This window comes from Homalodisca vitripennis, chromosome 2 (genome assembly GCF_021130785.1).
Source record: "Homalodisca vitripennis isolate AUS2020 chromosome 2, UT_GWSS_2.1, whole genome shotgun sequence".
Lineage (NCBI taxonomy): Eukaryota > Metazoa > Arthropoda > Insecta > Hemiptera > Cicadellidae > Homalodisca > Homalodisca vitripennis.
Window position 1 is genome coordinate 78,907,937 of NC_060208.1, and position 21,222 is coordinate 78,929,158.

Consider the following 21,222-nt stretch of genomic DNA (forward strand, 5'->3'; position numbering starts at 1 on the left):
TTTACCCGGAAGATTAGTAAACTTACAATGAACGTAAAAAAATATTGATGTATCCTATTCTTTTATCCATATAATGCATGAATCACTTGTACCCGTATATACACAGTGCATATTCTGTTTTATATTAGCTTAATAAATTGTAGTTCACATTCGAATTAGTGGCATTAACATTTTCAGTAACTCAAACTCGTTATTGAAAATATATGGCATTAACATTGATATGATATAAATCCATAATTTCTTTCCTAAATTAGGTATTTGCTAAGTATAATAGAGAAGAATGAGACTATTAGTGGGAATATAATTGGATATCCGTAGGTAAGTAGGGAAAACTGTAATTTGGAGCTTAAATGCTAAGTTTTTTTTTACCAATAAAGCTATCCTGAAGATAGAATTTTCAAGAATGTAAGGCATTTAATTAGTAGCTTACATCATTGGGAGCAAAAGTGGTTGTTTTTCGGTACGAAATCGTGCTTTTGTGAATCAGGTGAAGCCGAAGTCGGAAGTACAATGCTGCACCAAAAGACGTTTTTGTACAGTGCATGAATAATGGGTTCTTTTATCAAACGAAAAATAAAAGTAAATCTTTTACATTTTAATTAACTTTTATTGCATAATAACTCATCATAGTCATACTGCCAAATTTACGTATCAGAACCAGCTTGGACGGAAACAATAACAGATTTTAGGTCAGCACACTGAAAAAAGTTAATTATGCGCCGGTTAAATGTCAGATATGAGGTAACGTTTATGAGTCGGATATGAGGTAAAGAGAAATAATAACTTCATTGACTTACTTATTTTTAAAACACAGCTGTATTTAGGCAGTATGATAAAATAGTATTTTTTTTACGATACTGATCTAATAACATCTGTTTTTGTTACTTAAGTCGGTTCGTCAAGTGATTGTTTAGCAAGCCTTACAACAGAGATCTGAAAAATCAGCTGGCACATAGTTCAGTACTATAACTTCATACTTTGTTATTCTTTCAGTAGAACTAATGCAGCAAACACAGCTGTTTTAGAAACGAAAATTTGACAATGTTGAAGTAGTAATATAAATTCAATCAAATGTGTAAGTTATATTTTTTCCCAGTGTATTAAAAAAACATTAGCTCACAACACGGAGCAAAAAGTCTATATATTTATATGACTTGTAACGAAACCATATTTTCCAGGTAGAAACGATGAGAGGAATCAATAAAATCCTACTGGAGAATATTCTTCCAGCGCACGTGGCAGAGCATTTCCTGGCCACGCGAGCGTCACAGGTAGGAAACGTTGTTTAATAGAGTGAGGCATGTTGGGTTCTCTTTTACTTGGTGTTAACCAATTTAATTTCCTAGAGTAAGTGGGCCTAGATTAGTGCGACAATTTCATTTTTCAAAATGATTGTATGCTGGAATATATTCTGCTTTAATTATGTGTAATAAAAACTAACTTCTATTAGTTCTTTGAAATTAATTTTTATTCAGTTTCGCACAAAAATTATTTTTCACAAATTTATAAATTAAGAAAATAAACAAAACCCACATGGAGTAAACTTTCCCTCATCAATACTTGGTGGGTTTGTAAATCATATTAGAATTCCCTATATTCTAGTTCAACTCTGTTTACCATCCTACTAGGCCTAGCCCCCAATCGCATCACATCAGGCAATCTCCACATGCCTTTTTTCAGTGCCTTCGTGAGATGATCATGAATAATTCCCCCTATGTGGTTTTTGTTATGAGTTAATCTTAAATGTCATCTTCTTGGAAGCGTAATTTAAATACTATCAAACTCACATTGCTTTGTTTTCTGTTGTCCAAAGATAAGAAACCTGCTGTCAAATGCAGTAAAATGTTCACTAATTTAGTTTATCTCAATGCGTAGGTAACTGACTGTATTATAAAAAATCTCTATCCACTGATCCCAACCACATGCTTCCTTATTACCAATTTTAAACCATTCGGCAGCTTTACTCCTGCCTAATGGAACGTTACTTACATTGTGAATCACCTTCCTCCTAGTGCACCTCTAGTGAAGATTGAAACTTTTTACATTGTTTTGACATCAAAGACACCTACACTACAAAATATAGTGTAATCTAGATGAAGAGGTATTCATATTATCTCATCAGGTGCACAATTGAGTGTACTGCGATGGTCTAGACATGATCTCTAAGCACGGTAGACAATTCGAGTTGTCCACACATAACGTAGCTGTGATGGGAAGGGTTGATTCAATACGGAACTCTTCAGACGAATATGAATCCAGATAAAAGTGGTTTGGGCTGTGACAGCGTCAGATTCCAGACGGTGAACTGGAACAAAACTCAACATGAAATTTACACGAATCAACATAGTTACGTAATTACATACATTATTGTAAACTTTCTTAACTACTTTTGAAGACTACTCTTATATTTTGGCTGGTGATGAAGGGGACCATTCTGCTCAAAAAGGTTCATTTATATTTAAACTGCAGCTGTCTTTTTGCTCCACCCAACTCGTGAAGGATGTGTGATCAAAGTGCCTTCCTTCTTCTTGGCATCACTATACAATACAGTGTTCATCCAATTTCTAAGAAGAATCATTGGAAACACCCATGTTTCGATAGGATCTGAGGCAGATGGAAGTCTACATCCCAATGTTTACTTTCCCCATCTCCAGCCAGATGAGATCATGTGCTACTCAGCCTTGATGACTGATGACGTTTGTTAACCCACAACGAGTCCAGGAAGAACGTTTAAGAGGGTAGAGTAAGAAGACCATTAGACCTCCACATGGATATTATATTTTGTCAACCTTTCTCATGAGTAAAATAAAATGTACTATGTATGATGAAACCAGAATCTTTCCTACCATTTCTTCCTTCTATCCCTTTATTATATTCTTTTTTTCCGGTCAATATATGAATAATATAAAACCCAGACACCCCTCTTGCCAAGAATGATTTATGGAATGTATAAACAGTGAATGATAGTTCGTGACAATGTGTGGTACATTTTGTTCCATCGCGTCGATATGGTAATGTAAGAGTGTGATGGGACGGGCTGCCGCATGCTATTAAGAAACATTTATGCATTGACGCACATCATGAAATCTGTAAGAATTTTGATATAGAATTTTTTTATTTGATTTGAAGTAACCGTACATCAAAATTGAACTGTTTAACGAGTTATTTAAAATTGAGTAAATTTATTTAAATTATCTATTTTATATTGTTCACATTGACGGTTAATATGTTTCTTACAGGAATCATACCACGAGCGTTACAAATGTATAGCTGTGATGTTTGTTACAGGAGTTATACCACGAGCGTTACAATTGTATAGCTGTGATGTTTGTTACAGGAGTTATACCACGAGCGTTACAACTGTATAGCAGTGATGTTTGTTACAGGAGTTATACCACGAGCGTTACAATTGTATACCTGTGATGTTTGTTACACGAGTTATACCACGAGCGTTACAACTGTATAGCTGTGATGTTTGTTACACGAGTTATACCACGAGCGTTACAACTGTATAGCTGTGATGTTTGTTACAGGAGTTATACCACGAGCGTTACAATTGTATACCTGTGATGTTTGTTACACGAGTTATACCACTAGCGTTACAACTGTATAGCTGTGATGTTTGTTACACGAGTTATACCACGAGCGTTACAACTGTATAGCTGTGATGTTTGTTACAGGAGTTGTACCACGAGCGTTACAATTGTATAGCTGTGATGTTTGTTACAGGAGTTATACCACGAGCGTTACAACTGTATAGCTGTGATGTTTGCCTCCATCCCTAACTACAAGGAGTTCTACGATGAGACTGATGTCAACAAACAGGGCCTTGAATGTCTCAGACTCCTCAATGAGATCATTTGCGACTTTGATAAGGTACAATAACCACCAAATTTTTAATTGCACAATTTGTTCTATATAGTTTATTAACTGGAAATGTTAAATCAAATCTTAGAATTTAATACGAGTTAAAGACGCTGTAAAATCATATAAATAGGTTTTTTGATAAACAAATAGTTAAAACAATTTCAAAATTGTCAGGTTTGTATTACATAATTTGTAACTGTTTCATTATGGGAGACTAATTTTGTTTCAGTAAACGAATCCTCATATTACTGATATTAAAATATAACGAAGGTTTGACATTTATTTTACTATAATTGTTTCCATTTATTTTATGTTTTACAGCTTCTACTGAAACCGAAGTTTAGTAGTATTGAGAAGATCAAGACAATAGGAAGTACGTACATGCTGGCTTCAGGACTACGGCCAGGGAAAGAGTCAGAGGGTGGGGTAAGTCTTCCTCTGTCACCTTGTTTACTCTAAGACACTAGCTCAAAGTATTATAAAGTATTTACTATACGATAAAAAGTTCATTTTCTTTTACAATATACCTTTTACAATGGTTGTGGTTGAAATAAATCCTTAGCTTGGATTAAGTACGGTATTTTATTGCAGAAACATGAAACATGCTGAACGTTACAATTTTGTAACTACGAACTATTTTTGTACAAATATTTAGGAAGTTTCTTAACTCCAAGTAAGTTTTAATTTGTTTGAAAGGCATCAATGAAATGTCTTGAATACTATTATTTGGTCTTAGCGTTATTAGTATTGTTTGTGAGACACTTAAGGTTAAAGTTAAAATGGATGCTATTAAATTATTATCAAATATTAAGATTCGTCAAAGGTTTCTTTCAATTTAAATATCCTAAACAAACTATAAACCTCCAAATGAATAGTTTTTAGAAAATCTTTTCAAAACTCAAAAATGGTATTTTTTTTTTTTTTTTTAATTGAGTGCTACAAAACATGGATTTTATTTTTAAAGAGCATATTATATTTATTTTTTGTTATAGATGAAATTTAATCTTTTATCTTAAGTATATTTTTGAAAATATATGCCACACATTATTTCAATCACTTCATGGCATGTATGCATCTACTAAAATGTAAAAAAAATCCAAAAAGTTCTAAATATTATACTAGATTCTATTATATACGATCGTTCACTAACTACCTGATATAGAACAATACGAAAATGCATATTGACTATTATTAATTATACTTTCTTAATGTTGATATTCAATCAGCATAGTTTGAATTATGTGTACACTTGAAAATAATATTAAAAGGATCTAGTACTGCTTGTAAATAATAATTTTGAAATCTATATTAAACTTAACGATTATTATCAACCTAGTATGTGACCTCATGTCATACCGTATTTTGCTTACCTGGATAATTGGCTTGTGTTTTTTTAAAATGATTTTGAATGAACGTTAATAATCTTTATGAATAGTGAATTTGATTGATAAATCGTAAAAGGTATTGGTACAGCATACGGAAAGGATATTTTGGAAAGTAAAGAGCTTCTAGCCACCAACACTTGGATTTAAATACATTTATAAACGTACGAAATAGTAAAATTTCACTTTTAAAATAAGTATTTTTGTTGTAAACTATGAGCTAAAATTAAGCTTGTTCCTTTCCTTATTTTAATATTATACATTTCTGTCCGATGTTTATCTCACATTTTTCAAAAATATTATAAGATAATTGTTCCAATATAAGACATACCACTTACGTATACAGTTACAAGCGTTTTTAGAACTCCTCTATAATTGAAATTTGGTTCAACTACGTAAAGATTTTAGTTGTATTTAAATGTGTTAAAATATATGTTTTGAGCACTTCTGTATACTAAAAATAAACGGAGCCTACACCAAAATCCAAAAGTTTATAGTTTAGAGATCATGGTAAAATACAAGCAGGCTGAAGCTCAGTGAACAAAACCGAGTTTCGTGTGGGATGGCTTTGAATTGTCAACTCCAGAAGTGGTGTGGTTTCTCCTATCACAACTTATCTAATTTTATCAAAGTCACTTTCTATGGCTTCATTATCTCTTCTCCATTATTTGATGGATTCGTATCATTTATCGTTGCCCCATGTAATTTTTCTTTATCAGTGAATGCTATTATGTGGTTAAAAATAAATATCTAGAAGTAATCTATAAAAAAATATACTATTAATGACTAAAGAAATGTACGCACTTCAATGAATTATAAATTTTTTAATGTTTATAAAATTAGTTTTAGTAGAGTATTGTGTTTATTTCAAATAGGACTATAATTTTTAATTCAGATTTTATTTTTTAATAGATATGGGACTCTTTAATAGGAAGAAAAACTTACCGTAACATAATCAAAATTAAGAATATTTGACATAAGATATTTTATTGTAAATTTAAAAAATGCTAGGTTTATTATTGTATTACATTAATATAACGATTTATGTTTATTTTGCTGACGAAGGACATGAGAAAGGTAAATGGTTAATACTATATATACCAACTAAACAACACTGTACACAATTTATTTTATCGTTTAACTGTTTTATCGTCGGAAATATTACAGTGTATTATAATGAAAGAGCTACTTATGTCAAATAGATTTCGAAATTCAGAGAAAAAATGTTACCTAAAGCTTTTAGAGTTAGGTTGCTATGGCTTGGAAATCGATATGTTGGGTTTTGATGGTGATCGTTTAATTTATATCTTTTTGTATATTTACTAATGTTAAATTAGAAAATGATGAATTGCAGGTAAAATTGTCCGCTTACCAATGATTTTGGTGGGTAAACAACGGGGAGAAGGGGAAATAACCAAACTAGATAACAAACGTACTAATTATTACTGTTTAAGTTTTTAATAACTTTATCAATATATGAAGTTCGTTGTGTAGGACGTGTTGTTTCAATGAACGATTAGGAAGTTTTAGTTTCAACAGTGATTTTAAATTTATAGAAAATAAACAGTCCGATGTTTAATTGTTTTGTATCAATAGTAGCCCATAGTTACAATGTTTAATGAGCACTAGCCAAACCACGCATGATAACCGAGTATTTTGCTAGTAATTATTATCAGTCCCTATAATTAACTAGCTGAAAGTGATGAAACCGTAATTTACGTTTGACAATTGGTTTTAGGCAAAACCATAGTGTGTAAGCCAAAAAATAGTACTTTCCAAAACCAATTATGATTAGGTATTTTTATACGTTTTTTGATACTCTTCTATTTAGACACCACCCATACTAGGACAGCTGACGATCCTTATCCTTTTTAAACAAAATTATTCTATCGATTTGACGAAAAATTAGGGTGTTTGCTTAAGACATACTAAAATTGACTTTTCATACTCAAATAATTTGATATTTATCTCAAATAATTATTTGTAGGTATAATGGTTCTCATTTACATGAATTATTCTGTGGAGAGATATATTTTATTTGTACATTTTAATACACAGAATAAAGTTTTAATACGAACTACACGCGTAAACGTTTTGCACAAAGTTGCTTTTGTAGAGCCCATGCCGCACAGCCTACTCCTAAGACATTGATATGGGTCTGAGTCTAATGAGCATATGTTCAAAAACTGACTATTATCATAATTTTTATCAGTTCTATTTATGTCTTACTCTACATATTCTCACTACGATATTATGTTTCGTAATATTTTCTTAAGACCTGTAGCAGTTGGAGACTAGCAGAAACCATATTATTAAAATAATTTCTTGACTTTTACGAAATTTTAGGTATCTAAAACTATTCTTTTATAGATATACTAGTTACCCACGGCTTAGCACGCAATGCCCTGTTGAATAACTGGGAAGTCAAGGACATATATTTTTTAATGGCATAAAAAACACTCCTGAAAATAAGTGTTGGTCTCTGAACGATATTCCAATCTTCTATTAAATTTCAAAATAATTGGAAATTTAATTAAATGTCGAAAGAGCAATTTTTGTGGTTCTGCAGTCGGTGAGTAAAACATTTTTACCAAAGAAATACACAATTTTCTCTTCAACATGCTTAGCTACTACAATTATTGTAGTAATGCTTGAACTATTTTAAGCCAGAATGGAGGACTCAAAAGTGCGTAGTAATCTTCGTGAAATCAAACTGTACTATGGTGTAATTACGTGAAAGTATGGTGTAATTGTAATTCAGCCCTATTACAATGTTTAATCTGTAACAGATATGTTTAAGATGCATATTTTTTAGTTTTTTATCAATAACAAGTTCAAAAGTAACACACTGGCATCTCTCACAGGTTTAGCTAGTAAAGAAGCATGTTTGGTAACTATTAATTATATTTCGCACGCCAGTGTAGAGTTGCATTGTTGCCACCGTCAAACAATATGTACATACTGGATTTCAACAGACTACTTCCGCCCATTGTAATCTACTTCCGGTGTAAGTTGTTTCCGGTGCCATAGTAGCGTTTGAATTGCTGGTCTGGTCAAGAAAATTTATAAATGTATAGAATTGAAACTTCCTATTTGGTCAAAAAGAGTCTCATTGTAGCCATTCCAATCTTATTTTGATCTGTGGAATTTTTTATGTCGTAGCATCGTTTACATTGTTATCCTGTACCCCCTGGCAAGAAATACATACATAGGTCTGAGAAATAGTTTTCTGTCAAAAAGAGTCTACTTCCAATTATAATAATTGGCTTCCGGTCTTAGACATTTCTGGTGTTATAGTAGCGTTTTCTTTGTTGTCGTAATTGAAGAAAAAAACAGACTGAGAAACATACTTTAGTTAAAAGTGTTTACTTTCATCCTTTGTCATCCTCCTCCGGCCTAACTAATTACTGATTCCTTAGTAATTTCCTTAGTTTGTATTGTTGCACTGAGGATAAAAATATGTTGGTTTGAAAAGTCTTCTGCCAAAAAATGTCTACTTACGGCTATATAATCTACTTCTAATATAAGGATCGAAAGCGATATTGTGTCTTTCTGGCCATTGTAATACGCTTCGGATCTAAAGTACATATTATCGGTGACATAGTAGCGTTTCCCTTGTTTTGCCAAACAAAAAGTATATACATAATATATAGATAGAACATTATACGTCAATCAAGCAGTGACTACTTCCGGCCACTGTAATGTACTTCCGATCTAAATTATTTCTGGTCCCGGTAGCCTGTTCAGAGCTTAATATACACGTCTGTCAAAGTTCACTGTTCTAGGGTAGCGCGAAGGTTGAAACACATTGTTTTAGTCATAGTTGAAATAAATAGTTCTTCTAGAGATTGCAATCCTGTTTCAGCCCTTATAATGTGTGGTTGATCTTTATGACAATTCTTTAAATTTTTCTATTTAATTCTCAAAGCATATTTGTGCCAAATTACAATTTTCTTGGATACATGAAAGTTTGAGAATTAGTGATTAGTGAGTGTGGAGTGAGGGAGGGCTTTGCCTTTTATATACAGAGATATCGAGTTAGAGCTTGCACCCTAGATGTGCCTTCTGTGGATTTAAAGTGTATCTAACTATAGTACTCTGCCTCACAAATGCTATCAAAATTCAAATGTTCTTATAAATGTATTTTTGTTTCATATAAAACACTCTTAAACAGCCTATTGCTAAATCACTCATGTTCTTACGCAGTTATGCTCAGTTCTTTGACCAAATTAATACGACCTTATTTATTTATAATAATTTACGTAAGGTTCAAAAGGGAACCGGCCTCAACTTTTTTAGATACGATAAAAAGTGGTATTATGTAAATGAATATTTCATTGTTTTGAGAATACTGTTTAAAACATGTTAAACACTTAAATTGGAAAATTTAGTGAAATTGCTTAGTAAAATTGCATATTAAAACCAGATTTAGAATGCTAAGTGTGAAATTAACTGTAATTAATCATAGCTACAATCATTAACTTTACAAGACACTCTGTTATAACAGGACGAGACCAGGAAAACGGAGCATAATGTGGTCGTTTTAGTGGAATTTGCTGTCGCTCTCATGACTATTCTGGACCAGATCAACCGAGAATCATTCCAGAGGTTCAAGCTTAGAATGGGTGAGAAATTAAAACAATAATCACAACATAAAACATAAATTATACTCTAGCCGATACACCTATACTTCGTCATCTTTTGTAACATATTTAGGTGTCTTCTCATTTCTAATCTAAGCCGGTTTGAAGCTATTCTACTTTATCATTTTTTTATCTGTTTGAAAAAAATGTAATTTCCTTTACTGAGCATTACGTATTTCGTACATCAAGTAGTAATCTCAAACTGACGTTTCACACTGGCGTCTAGAGATAAATTTGATATTCGTTTAACATATATTTACCTTTATTTAGGGATTTTTTTTCGCCATTAGCGTTCTAACTAGTAATATTCCACTGTTTGAGTGAGAATTTTCATCCCAATTTAGCTTAACCATGCCATTATTTGAATTTCTTAGAACTATAGAGTGGCAGTGAGATAACTAACAAAACTGGTGGAGCTAGTTTTAAGCATATAATGTGCAATCGTGGCCGAACCAATACCTTACGCGTTCCGTTCCGGTTATCCATCCACTATGTATTATCAGTTCTGAATTATAAAAAAAAACTATACACAATGTGTCGCAAAAACTTATCAACTTCAAAGCCTAATAAAATCACGTTAAAATTTATATAATTTTAAGCATGATCATTAAAAGTAGAATTAATAAAGTTTAATTTAATGTTATTTGTAAATATCCGCTGTTCGATTGTTGTATGCTCAGATTGAGAGCCTCAAAATATAACAGAGTTTGCTGTCTAGGCTACTTGTTTGGAACTTCTAGGCTATTCTTTGTTATACTTACTCCGCAAACTACTATCTTGTACATTATTAGTTGTAAAAGGTGTTTTTATTTATTATAAATTTAATTGTGTGCTTTTGTGTTTCATAAGCTGTAACAAAATACCAATATGTTTATTATTATGAAATTATAATTATTTATAGTCATAAAACCTTTGTAACGCTAGTTTATATGTTATCATAAACAAGAGAAACGTTCCGAGGTTAGGATCCCTTGGACGTATTAAATACATGATTTTGTTTTGATTAAAATTTTCAGTTAATACATATTTATAAATAACACCATGCATAACAAATCAATTTTAAGTGGTTTTTTTATATCAATAATGTTTTTAAAACATTTCCGAAACTGCTTCCGAAGCAGCCTCAATGGACGTAGGCCGTGTGTGATTCATGAATGAAAGAGTTATAACTAAAACTACCCACAGGTCTGAACCACGGGCCGGTGATCGCAGGAGTGGTCGGAGCCCAGAAACCTCAGTACGATATATGGGGCAACACAGTGAATGTGGCATCCAGGATGGACAGCTGTGGCGTCATGGGCAGGCTTCAGGTACGTACGAGTGGCAAATGAACTTTAGAGTTCATAGTAAGCATCGAAGTTTGAAATTCACCGTGTATTATGTTTGTTCATAACAACTACGGGTGTTATTTGTTTAAAGTTTGTTATTGATGGTGGAAGTTTTGAAAGGATAAAAGGATTTCGGAAATATGCCATCGCTATGTGTTTTACCTTTTGTACCCCGAAATCCTGTTATCCTTTCAAATATGGGTGAATTAAACAAATATAAAACCATAAAAAAGAATGAGAGATAAAATAATCAGTGGCCAGAATAAAATATCATTTTGATAGCAATGGAAAACAAGAAAAATAATATATCTGTCTACTTATTAGCACTCATTTTAATAAATAAAAAAAATCATTATAGAATCTATGTTTTAAGTAAATATTATAGAAAAAATTTACTGTTTTGTCTTATTGATAAAAAGATAAATCAAACCACACGAAACAATTCATACCAAATTTCAGGAGTTTATAAAATTGATTGAAAATACGAAATTATTACACTGGGCAGACAGATCAATTTTCAAGGAACATGTACAAGCCTTATAATTGAACTACGCAAACATATTCCACAAACTGTTCATAATTATAAAAGAGTGGAAGTAATCTTGAAAATGACTGGAAGAGCTATGATATCCTAAAGAAGAACTGCACACTTATTTAAATAATAAAATCAATTCATTTATGTTGTTGAATACAATGCAATCGAATACAAACAATCTAATATTTGAACAAATGTCAAAATTAGAAATTAATCCTAATAGATGAATTTACCGACTAATATTTATAATTCATTACACATTATCACCATATTTGTTATGATTGTTATTTATTTATAGTTTGTTGTGTTGGTTTATAATGTTTTTTACCATGGGATTATTGATGAAACACGAGTCAGGAATAAAAAAGTATGAAAAAGTACTACGTTATTGATTAATAACAAACATCATACATAGATATTTATATAAGTTTTTGTCACTTCTTTCAAATTTTATTTTTTTCACTCATATATTCTCGTTCTATCAAGCCTTTTAAACTGATGCATTATTAATCTCATCAGGATATCTCACGGATATATTGACAGACAGATGTAATGTGCTCTAGCACCCTGATTATTCTTCGTTCTGCTCAGCAAAAGATTTGATGTAAAATCTTAGTTTAGGTAATTTATAGAAGCATGTTTAATTGTTCAGGGAGAAAAACTGATTAAACGTTAGTAAGTAACTCAAATAGCGGCAAACATGTATTTAGAAACAGTGTTGAACAGAACAGAAACAGCACACTGGTATTATTACTTGACAACACCACTGTCAGATGCAGGTCTCAGTTCGGTACATACAACACCAGCCCAAACAGTCAAAACACACTCGAGTTGTCAACTCTACTGTATTCATACCTCTGCGTCTCGAAACAAGGAACAAGCACAAATCAAAACTGCTCAAGTTGGAAGTGATAAATACACTTTTTATTTTAACGTGGGTAAAAATTTTCACTATGATTTTATCTTTCCTGAGAAAAGTAAGAGGCTTTATTTTAGTTTTGCGTGATTATTTCTCTTATAAAGGCACGAGAAACAAAAAGCATATCGCTATTTAATTCTAAAATGACAACACTTTTAAAACTTCAAATTTCTGGAAACAAACACTATACAAATGGCATGAAGGATTCTATAAAAAGGGACCACTATACAATATTTTTTATGTTTAGTTTGGAATAAAAGTGATTGAAAACCTTACTGTGTGTAAAATTACTCTTAAGGACATTTATTCTTATTTTGTCTGATTAAGGAAATTTTTACGTTTTTTACATATACGATAAATAATATGGATAGTATTTCTAATTTTTGTAAATATGCCCATCTTGTGAAGTTTGAGCTTAAAGTTTTTGAATAGTTATCATTTGCATTCTAGAGGGAAAATATCTCAATATTCAGAATATTGTAATAAAGCAAAACCAATCCAGTTTTTAACGACGATGAAACACTGTTCAAGCATTATTACAATAAAACAAGACAGGAGCTAATCAAAGTCTAGCTGTTCAGATTACGATGGTGCGATTAATCGTGTGGATTAAGTTCTCTCTTTCTCGTGGATGAAATTCTAAAACGTAAAGCTAAGCATGCTTTCTGGAAATCTCAAAGGCTTTTCATCGAATGGTACATGATCCTACATGACAAATTGTATAGTTATGGGATTAAAGAAAGTCCTATAGATTGGCTACAATGCCATCTCTCTCATCGTAGTCAGCAAGTTCAGGTTTTGGGTGAATCGTCCCGATTTACCAAGTTAAAATTTAGGGCTCCGCGGAGTTCAATCCTTGGGTCCATCCTATGTTTTGCTTTACGTAAATGACGTTAATGGCACAAGGCCTTCATTCAAGGCCAAATCAAAAGTCCAACGAACCAAATTCACTATTACACATTAAGAATCTTCAATAAATAAATTTGATCACCAACGAATTCAAATCTACACAGGCTACAACTCCATAGCCATCTGCCATCTCAGATGAATGCCTGATTAATAAATTGTTTACCATACATAATCAAATCTATCACACACAAGTCAAATTTAAAAAAGAACGCGTTGAAAGTAGTGGGCTATATTTGATACAAAAACGTATTTCATACTGAAAGCGAGTTGCTAGAACGCAACAACATAGTAGTCGGTGCTGAAAGATGAGGTGAGCTGAATTAAGTGCGGCTCACGTGATATGAAAGCTTTTAAAATATGTGTGAAACTTATTAAATACATTTTTTGTTTTGTTTTAGTTTAAATGTATTTTGCATGACGAAGTTTATTAGCAGAAAATAGGATTAGTGACGCATTTCATACAGTTTTGTATCATTCTGAAATTAATTGAAATAAAGAATTATTGAATGGCATTACCACAATATTACTTAAAAACATTATTGTTCTCTAAAATTTCAAATAAATCTTGGTCTAAGTAATGATTTATGTCCGAACAGGTGACCGAGGACACGGCGAAGATCCTGATGTCGGCAGGATACGACTGCGAGTGTAGAGGCCCTACGTATGTCAAGGGAAAAGGCACTCTCACCACATACTTCGTAAGGACTCAATTTGATGATAAATAGATGTACATTCAGTGAAAAGGAGCTTGATTATGTCGACGCTGTTCAGCACAATACGTGTCCAGTGTTAGATTTGACGTACCAAGTTTTCGATCACGCGCAGGGTTAATATCAATATTTCTTTACGTAAACACAGTATTTAATCATGTATTAAGTCTACTGTGTATCTCTAAGTCAAGTGTAAAGAAGTTCCCATGGCCACATCAGTTAAATCCTGACAACAATGGTTAAAGGTAGGAATTTTGTAATTACATGGTACATAAGAGTAATCCATTGATGACTTTCTCAAAATTAGATTGAAAGGCTGAAAATTAACAATTTTGAAAATATTTATTTGACTTTGCTCCTAGATTATTGAATTGAACTGGGCATTTAAAATCCTCTAATTTAAAATTTTAATTTATTTAAAGTCACTAGATTAGACAATTAACTAGATTTAAACGAATGACTTTTAATTTTCATTTAGCTATTTTATTACGTCACATTTATACTAGCTTAGTCTCGAAACTCGAAGCGGTGTGTCACGCACAAGGAAAGACATGAACCCAATTATTGCTTTTTAATGTCGGAGGTTTTAAAAGATACGTCAATGACCATTACTAACAGTCAATTAGCAACCAACCACCCAGAGGGCATTTCACATTTGCCAATTTGTCCTTTGATACCAAATACAAACAAGTTGGTACTACTATGATTATTCTAGTTGTCACGTAAAATTGAGTATTCGGAAGTCAAGTTTTTCTAACAAGTCCTGAAAATTTTTTTAAATTGTATTATGTATAGCTAATATATGTTTACTTAATCCCTTTTCCTGTAATACCCCATCCGTATAACTCAATAGTATAATAATTGATAGTCCGTAAAATTCCATGATCTAAGATATTTTTCGTGTGCTCATTTATTAAGAAGGCACTGCCGGCCGCATATCTGCTATAATTACGTTTATAAATATAAAGTAGCTAATGAGAATAACAATATAAACAATTAGTATTAACAGACAACCACACTGCTAAAACCCCGTTTTCAATGAGGCATTAAAATGTTAATTTTTTATTTTATTCGAAATTTCGATTATCCGTCATGTATCCGTTACTTGAGCGGAATAATGGCTATTAAGTTCGGATAAAGCGACGACAGAGCAAAGAACAGCTATAGCTAAGTTTCAATAATTCACAGAATCAAAGTGACAACATTAAACTATTGTAGTAATATTTAGAGTAGAATTAGGAATAAAGAATTGACGTTATACTTTTTTTGTTTAAAATACTAAATGTTCGAATAAAATAAATAAACTCTAATAATATGACTGTTTACCATAGGCTAGGGTTACTATGTGAGTTAGTAGAAGTTTATAATAAGATTACTATTAATATCAATATATTTTAATATATTTAATATTTTTTCACAGAAGGAATATTGAACACTTTGTATTCTAAATTTCTTCTAGATATTTAAATCATTAGGGTTATAGGCTTATATTTTTATACAAAGATTAATTTATTATTTTGATAAGCATTATAGTTATTGTACTTGTATGTGATGACAATTAATTAAGATAAATTTGATGTGTATAAAGCAAATCAATATAACAACACGTTTAGAAGTCGTTTTAATATAGAATATAATGTGTGTGTAATGTAACTGAAAACTGTTAGCTTTAAATATTTGTATTAATAAGACTCGATAACAGTATTCCTGCGACAAAACCTATTTGGCAATTGAAATTAATGTAATGATTTTACAAATTTGTGTGAATATTTAATGAAGTTTGTGGATCATATTACAGCAGACAGGTGGCGTTTTCTGTACCTGAAAACCCCTCAATTATCAGACTGTACATGGTATTTTATGAATCGTATATACCTCCAATGCAACAATCTTTACGTAGTTGTTTGCAAATTTAAAATAGCAAGCCCATAGATACGTAGATATATGATTATATTACGCGTGCATAGTAATAAAAACTTAAAGTAAGACTTTTATTTCAGTTGTATTATAGTGAAAAAGCAGACAAACCTGAAATCAGTTATTCTAAGTAACCGAAATTATTCTATTGTTATACTTTTATATGATTATTTTGTTTAATTATTATTAACAGTTTTAAAAATAGAAATTATAAATTAACTTTTGTTTGTAAAATATCTATACAGTGTAGAACAAAGTGTGACTTTAGAATAAAATTTTCTAACGTTTAACTCAAATGTTGGTTTGTGGTATTTACTTGCCCATATGAGTTCACGCAAAAATATTTCAAACTGTACTTTGCTTATACTGTTACTTTACTAATAAGCAAAACTTAAGTAAAATAGCTATAATTTTTAAAATTTAAAATGTTCTGAATTGAAATCGAACAGTACTTAAAATTCATTGTAATGCTAACAACTACAAATATATTTCATATCTCATAGTTTAATTTTGATAGAATCTAAAATGTTTACCTCAACAACAAAGGTAAGAATTAAATACCTTCAGCTTCAGCTTTACTTTTCATTCTATTACGGTACGTAACTTTTATTTCACTACGTTAGAAGGTGAAAAATAAGACATACAAGCTCTTTATATTGACCCTGATAATATGTATGTGTATATATATATATAAATATAAACACATGATAAAAGGAAATTTAGTGAAATTAATGCATTGTAAGAAAGTCATATCACAGTTGTTACATGTTTCACGCACACAAGCATAGACAAGCTCCGCGCTTGAGTTTGAGTTTGAAAATCTTCACTTGAGATTAAATGAGTCCATTTCAAGTGTATAGCTCATTTCATTCCTGAAATGTCCTGCTCACATAAATTCAGGCAAACAATACTACAGAAAATACATTTGTATAACCTTCCGGCAGTCAAAAAGAAATTGTGTCAGCCTAATGAATTATAGGCTTCAATTACGCTCTGCCAAGATTTCCTCGTTGGACATATGGTGAATTCATAAACTAATTTTCATGCTAAATTTAAAGTCTACTGATAAAATCTTTCTCGAGATATCTTGCCACATGATACATTAATTTTTATAGCAGTTTGTAAATAATATAAACATAATATACACTTTTTTTTCTATTTACTCTATGCTACACACCAAGTTACCAAAGTATTGTGTTGTACGTGTTGCGGTAGTTAGGCTGCATGTGTTAATATGTCATATTTTAAAGTCTCATATGATTGTATTCAGTTTGTTTACAAATTTATCCTGCAATTTTCTCGTTACTATCATGAACCCATTATACCAAATAAAAGTGTTCGATAACGTTAAGCCGAATCCTGTGGACTGTCATGCACCGTTATCGAACTCAGCGTTGCCTACGTAGCAATGAAGCTTCATGCAAAATTTCCATTCTAGGTTAGCTCTTTCGCAGGTCAGTTCATTTACGAGATATCGTGCTGTCAGATGGACATACAGACATGAAGTTTTTTCAGCCTCTATTCGATCATTACAATGTATAAAACAGGAATATGATGTCAGTATTGATTTGATTATATGGATGTTTATTAGATTGATAAATATTTATTTCATAGTTATCAGCATAATGTTTATCCTGGTTAAGTTTACAATATTGAATATAAACTGTATAAAAATATAGGGTAGGCAATGGTGTAATGACAAAAATCACGTCAATCCCCTTCCTTGATTATATTTAATTTTTACATTATAATGTATGAAATTGTTTTCTTACGTTGAAAACTTGTTAAGAACAATATTTAGGTTTAGATAAGTGTTTCAATAAGATTGTGAATAAGCGAGGAGCTTTGCGACAACGATATTGTGAGTAATAGCAGTTGATAAAATAACAGACTGAATTATCCATTTTTCTGTCCATATTCCATGTATTTACTTTCTTTCTTGACATAACCTAAATTAGAAATGAAAACCATTTAACTCTTCAAACATCATTAAATAAAAATAAATTTTTATGTTTGATTTTAAATGTTTTGTATAATATCATATTTATAATCACAGTTGTTTTTTGCTTTATAGTCTAGGAGCCGAAAACCATTGCATAATATAAGCCCACAAGCTTTTTTTGTTGAAATTGATAGAGAAATATTTCCTTTAAGGCAATCGATTGTCAGCCCCGCTAGTTTTAAAATTTGAGGATATGTAAAGGGTTAAAAATATCAAACCATACTTTTTGTTTTTAGATAATGTTTTTTTTTTAGATTATCACACTTAAAACTGACCACAAGACACATAAATATTGGTTATAAAGTAAGGTCATAAAGTAAGGCACTAGATAAAGAGACCGAATATCGCCTTTCACCAACTAGTCGGTCAGTTTATGGTTAGTTGGCGCTAGTTTGACGTCTGATGGTGGGTTTTAAGTTTGAAAAGCTAAGAAAATACCATGAGACAAGAAATTACAGTTTGATATTTTTAACCATTACCCTCTCATTTCTACCTCCACTAAAACCGCGTTACAATCGTTTTATTCCTTAAGAAAAATGTGCAATCAATTTCAAGAAATCCCCAGGTAGTATGCTTAAACAAACTGGCTTAAACAAACAATGCAAACTGGCTTTCGGCTTCTGTACTATTTATCAGATGTATATGTTTGATAGAAATTATCTCTGATCCCACTTTGCATTCTTAAAACTCTTGAGTTGGTTTCACTGATCACGTAACTAGTGTTGTACTTCAATGTTGTTTTTATTTAATGTCTCACAAGATTTTAAAATAGTTCTGTATCTGCTTAGTAATGTTTTTATAAAGAATGCTGTCTACATTTACATAAGAACATAAATAAATATTTAATATGAAAATTGTGACAATTTGTTTTCTGTACACAATCTATACAATACCAATAAAATGTCTTTTATGTACCTTTGGACTTTTATTTTTAGGTGATTTCTTTGCAGTCCTTAATCGTTCCTTTTAATAATGAATCCTTTTTTTCTTCTTCTGTCAGGAGACAACTACACTTAAAGGAAACTTATACAAGGGAAGGAGTACGCTACACCATATTTCATGTAAAAGGTAGCTGAGGTTGCTTACAAAATTTCAAAACCTTTTCAAAGCATCCTTGAGATTTTCTGCGGACTGATAGATAAACTTGCATACATTATACAGAAAATAAATGTTTACACCACACCGGCAGATAAAGGAGGAATTTTTCAGCCACCTTAGTGGACAAGCTTCAATGATGTCCAGCAAAATGTATACTATCATAGAATTCATTCTTTTCTGCGTAAAAATGAAGCTTCATGCCAAGTTAAATATTTACGGATGAAATCATTTTCATACAGATAATGAGCAACAATACAGATAATGAGATATCTTGCTCGTATATTCATATGTTGTTCATTACAGTAAGTTGTGTTTCATAGCAGATTGTAAAGTAATAAAGGTTTTGATGAGCTAGGGAGGATACTAAAATATAAGAGTGTGTTGAAATTAAATCGGGTTAATTTTTAGCATTGACACTCCACAAAATTTTGTCTTTGAACTCTATTAATAAAAAAGTGTACATGTTGAAATCTAATATGATTGTACTCGATTTTTTTACAAATTCATTTACTATGCTATTTTTCGTTGCCATCATGGTTACCCATAATGATCTATGTAAAGATAATAATAATAATAATATAATTAAATAAGGTTAACCAAACGAATATCGCAATATCGCATAGCCAAACTCTTCTCAAAAAACGAAGGGTTTGACCATACATCATTTCTGCAGCCGATGTTTTGAAATCTTCACGCCAATCTGCGCGAATGCCGAGGGGAATCGTAGGAAGCACCTCAGTTCAACGTTTAGTTGCATAAAATCTGATGGCACTCTTCATATTGTAGATTGAACCTCACGACCAAACCGCTGGCTACGGATAGGCAAAATTTCTTAAACAGTCAGCGCCCAATAGGATAACCAGATGCTGGGACAAGTTGGACTCGAAATGTTAGCCCTTAACCGTCGCGATAAGCAACGGCGTGCCAAACCTACTAATCCACTAAGAGTAGAAGGCACAGGCAACTGTATCTGCTTCAACGTATTCCAGAGGCACAGTTTCTGGCCAGCGAGAAAATCTGTCCACACAGGTGAGGCAATAACTGAATCCCTGTGATATAGGCAATGGTCCAACCAGATAAACGTGAGCATGTTGAAACCGTGAGGGTGGTGGAACGAAAGTCCCCACAGGTGTCCAAGTATCTCGGGTTGTCTTCGATTTCTAGCACACCAAGCACTAGCTACTCAGAGTCGACAGTCAGATTTTATCGAGTGCCAAACAAAATACTGAGTCGCTAATCGAACTGTCGAATTTCCTTCAGAATGGGATATATCGTAGACAGTTTATCGAACCTCCCAAAATCTCTCGGATTTGAAGTTACGCTGAAAGATTTCTTAGTTTAATACGATAGTGACTGTTCAACCCTTGACAACGAGTCAGCCGCTACGTTTTCGGACCCAGAGATGTGGCTTATGTCCATTGTACAGATATATTTAAATTTAAGAAGGTGGAACTGAAATTGCGATCATTTTTCGGGCTTCTGATGGAAAACGAATATTAGGGGCTTATCGTTCTTGTAGATGGTGAAATCCTTTCCCTCGACCATATACAAAAAGTCTTTGATAGCTAGTATATCGCTTCAAACTTTCAATCTTAGGTGCTATACTGTTTTGAGCAGAACTAAGCTTTTTGTAAATAAGGACAACTGCTGCAATTCATAATCTAGTTTCTGCTGTAGGATAGCTCCCAAGGAGTGGTCAGATGCGTCACATGATAGCCAGGGAAGCATTCGGGATCGGGGGGCCAACAATGTCGTGTCATCAAAACTGCGCTTACAGGCCTGAAATGCTTCTTCTCCATCCTTTATACGTACAATCTGTGCGTTAACTCCTAAGTTTGCATTCAATAGGTCATATGGCGGACTATGTGAGAAGCAGCGTTGAACAGGTCACGACGATAGAAAGTTATCATAC

At 32.1% G+C, this 21,222-nt stretch overlaps 1 protein-coding gene across 4 annotated transcripts in view; it reads left to right on the forward strand.

The window, feature by feature from the left end:
• The window catches only part of LOC124354225 (adenylate cyclase type 2), a 207,819-nt gene extending 188,693 nt beyond the window's left edge, over positions 1-19,126 (forward strand). For 3 of the 4 annotated variants that reach the window (XM_046804527.1, XM_046804528.1, XM_046804529.1), the window contains 7 exons: positions 1,179-1,271; positions 3,730-3,876; positions 4,189-4,293; positions 6,315-6,326; positions 9,757-9,874; positions 11,078-11,202; positions 14,180-19,126. In XM_046804527.1, coding sequence (XP_046660483.1) covers positions 1,179-1,271; positions 3,730-3,876; positions 4,189-4,293; positions 6,315-6,326; positions 9,757-9,874; positions 11,078-11,202; positions 14,180-14,308 — 729 coding nt within the window. In that variant the 3' untranslated portion in view covers positions 14,309-19,126. The remainder of the gene's footprint in view (positions 1-1,178; positions 1,272-3,729; positions 3,877-4,188; positions 4,294-6,314; positions 6,327-9,756; positions 9,875-11,077; positions 11,203-14,179) is intronic. The other variant, XM_046804530.1, reaches the window with a different exon arrangement.
• The last annotated feature ends 2,096 nt before the right edge of the window (positions 19,127-21,222 follow it).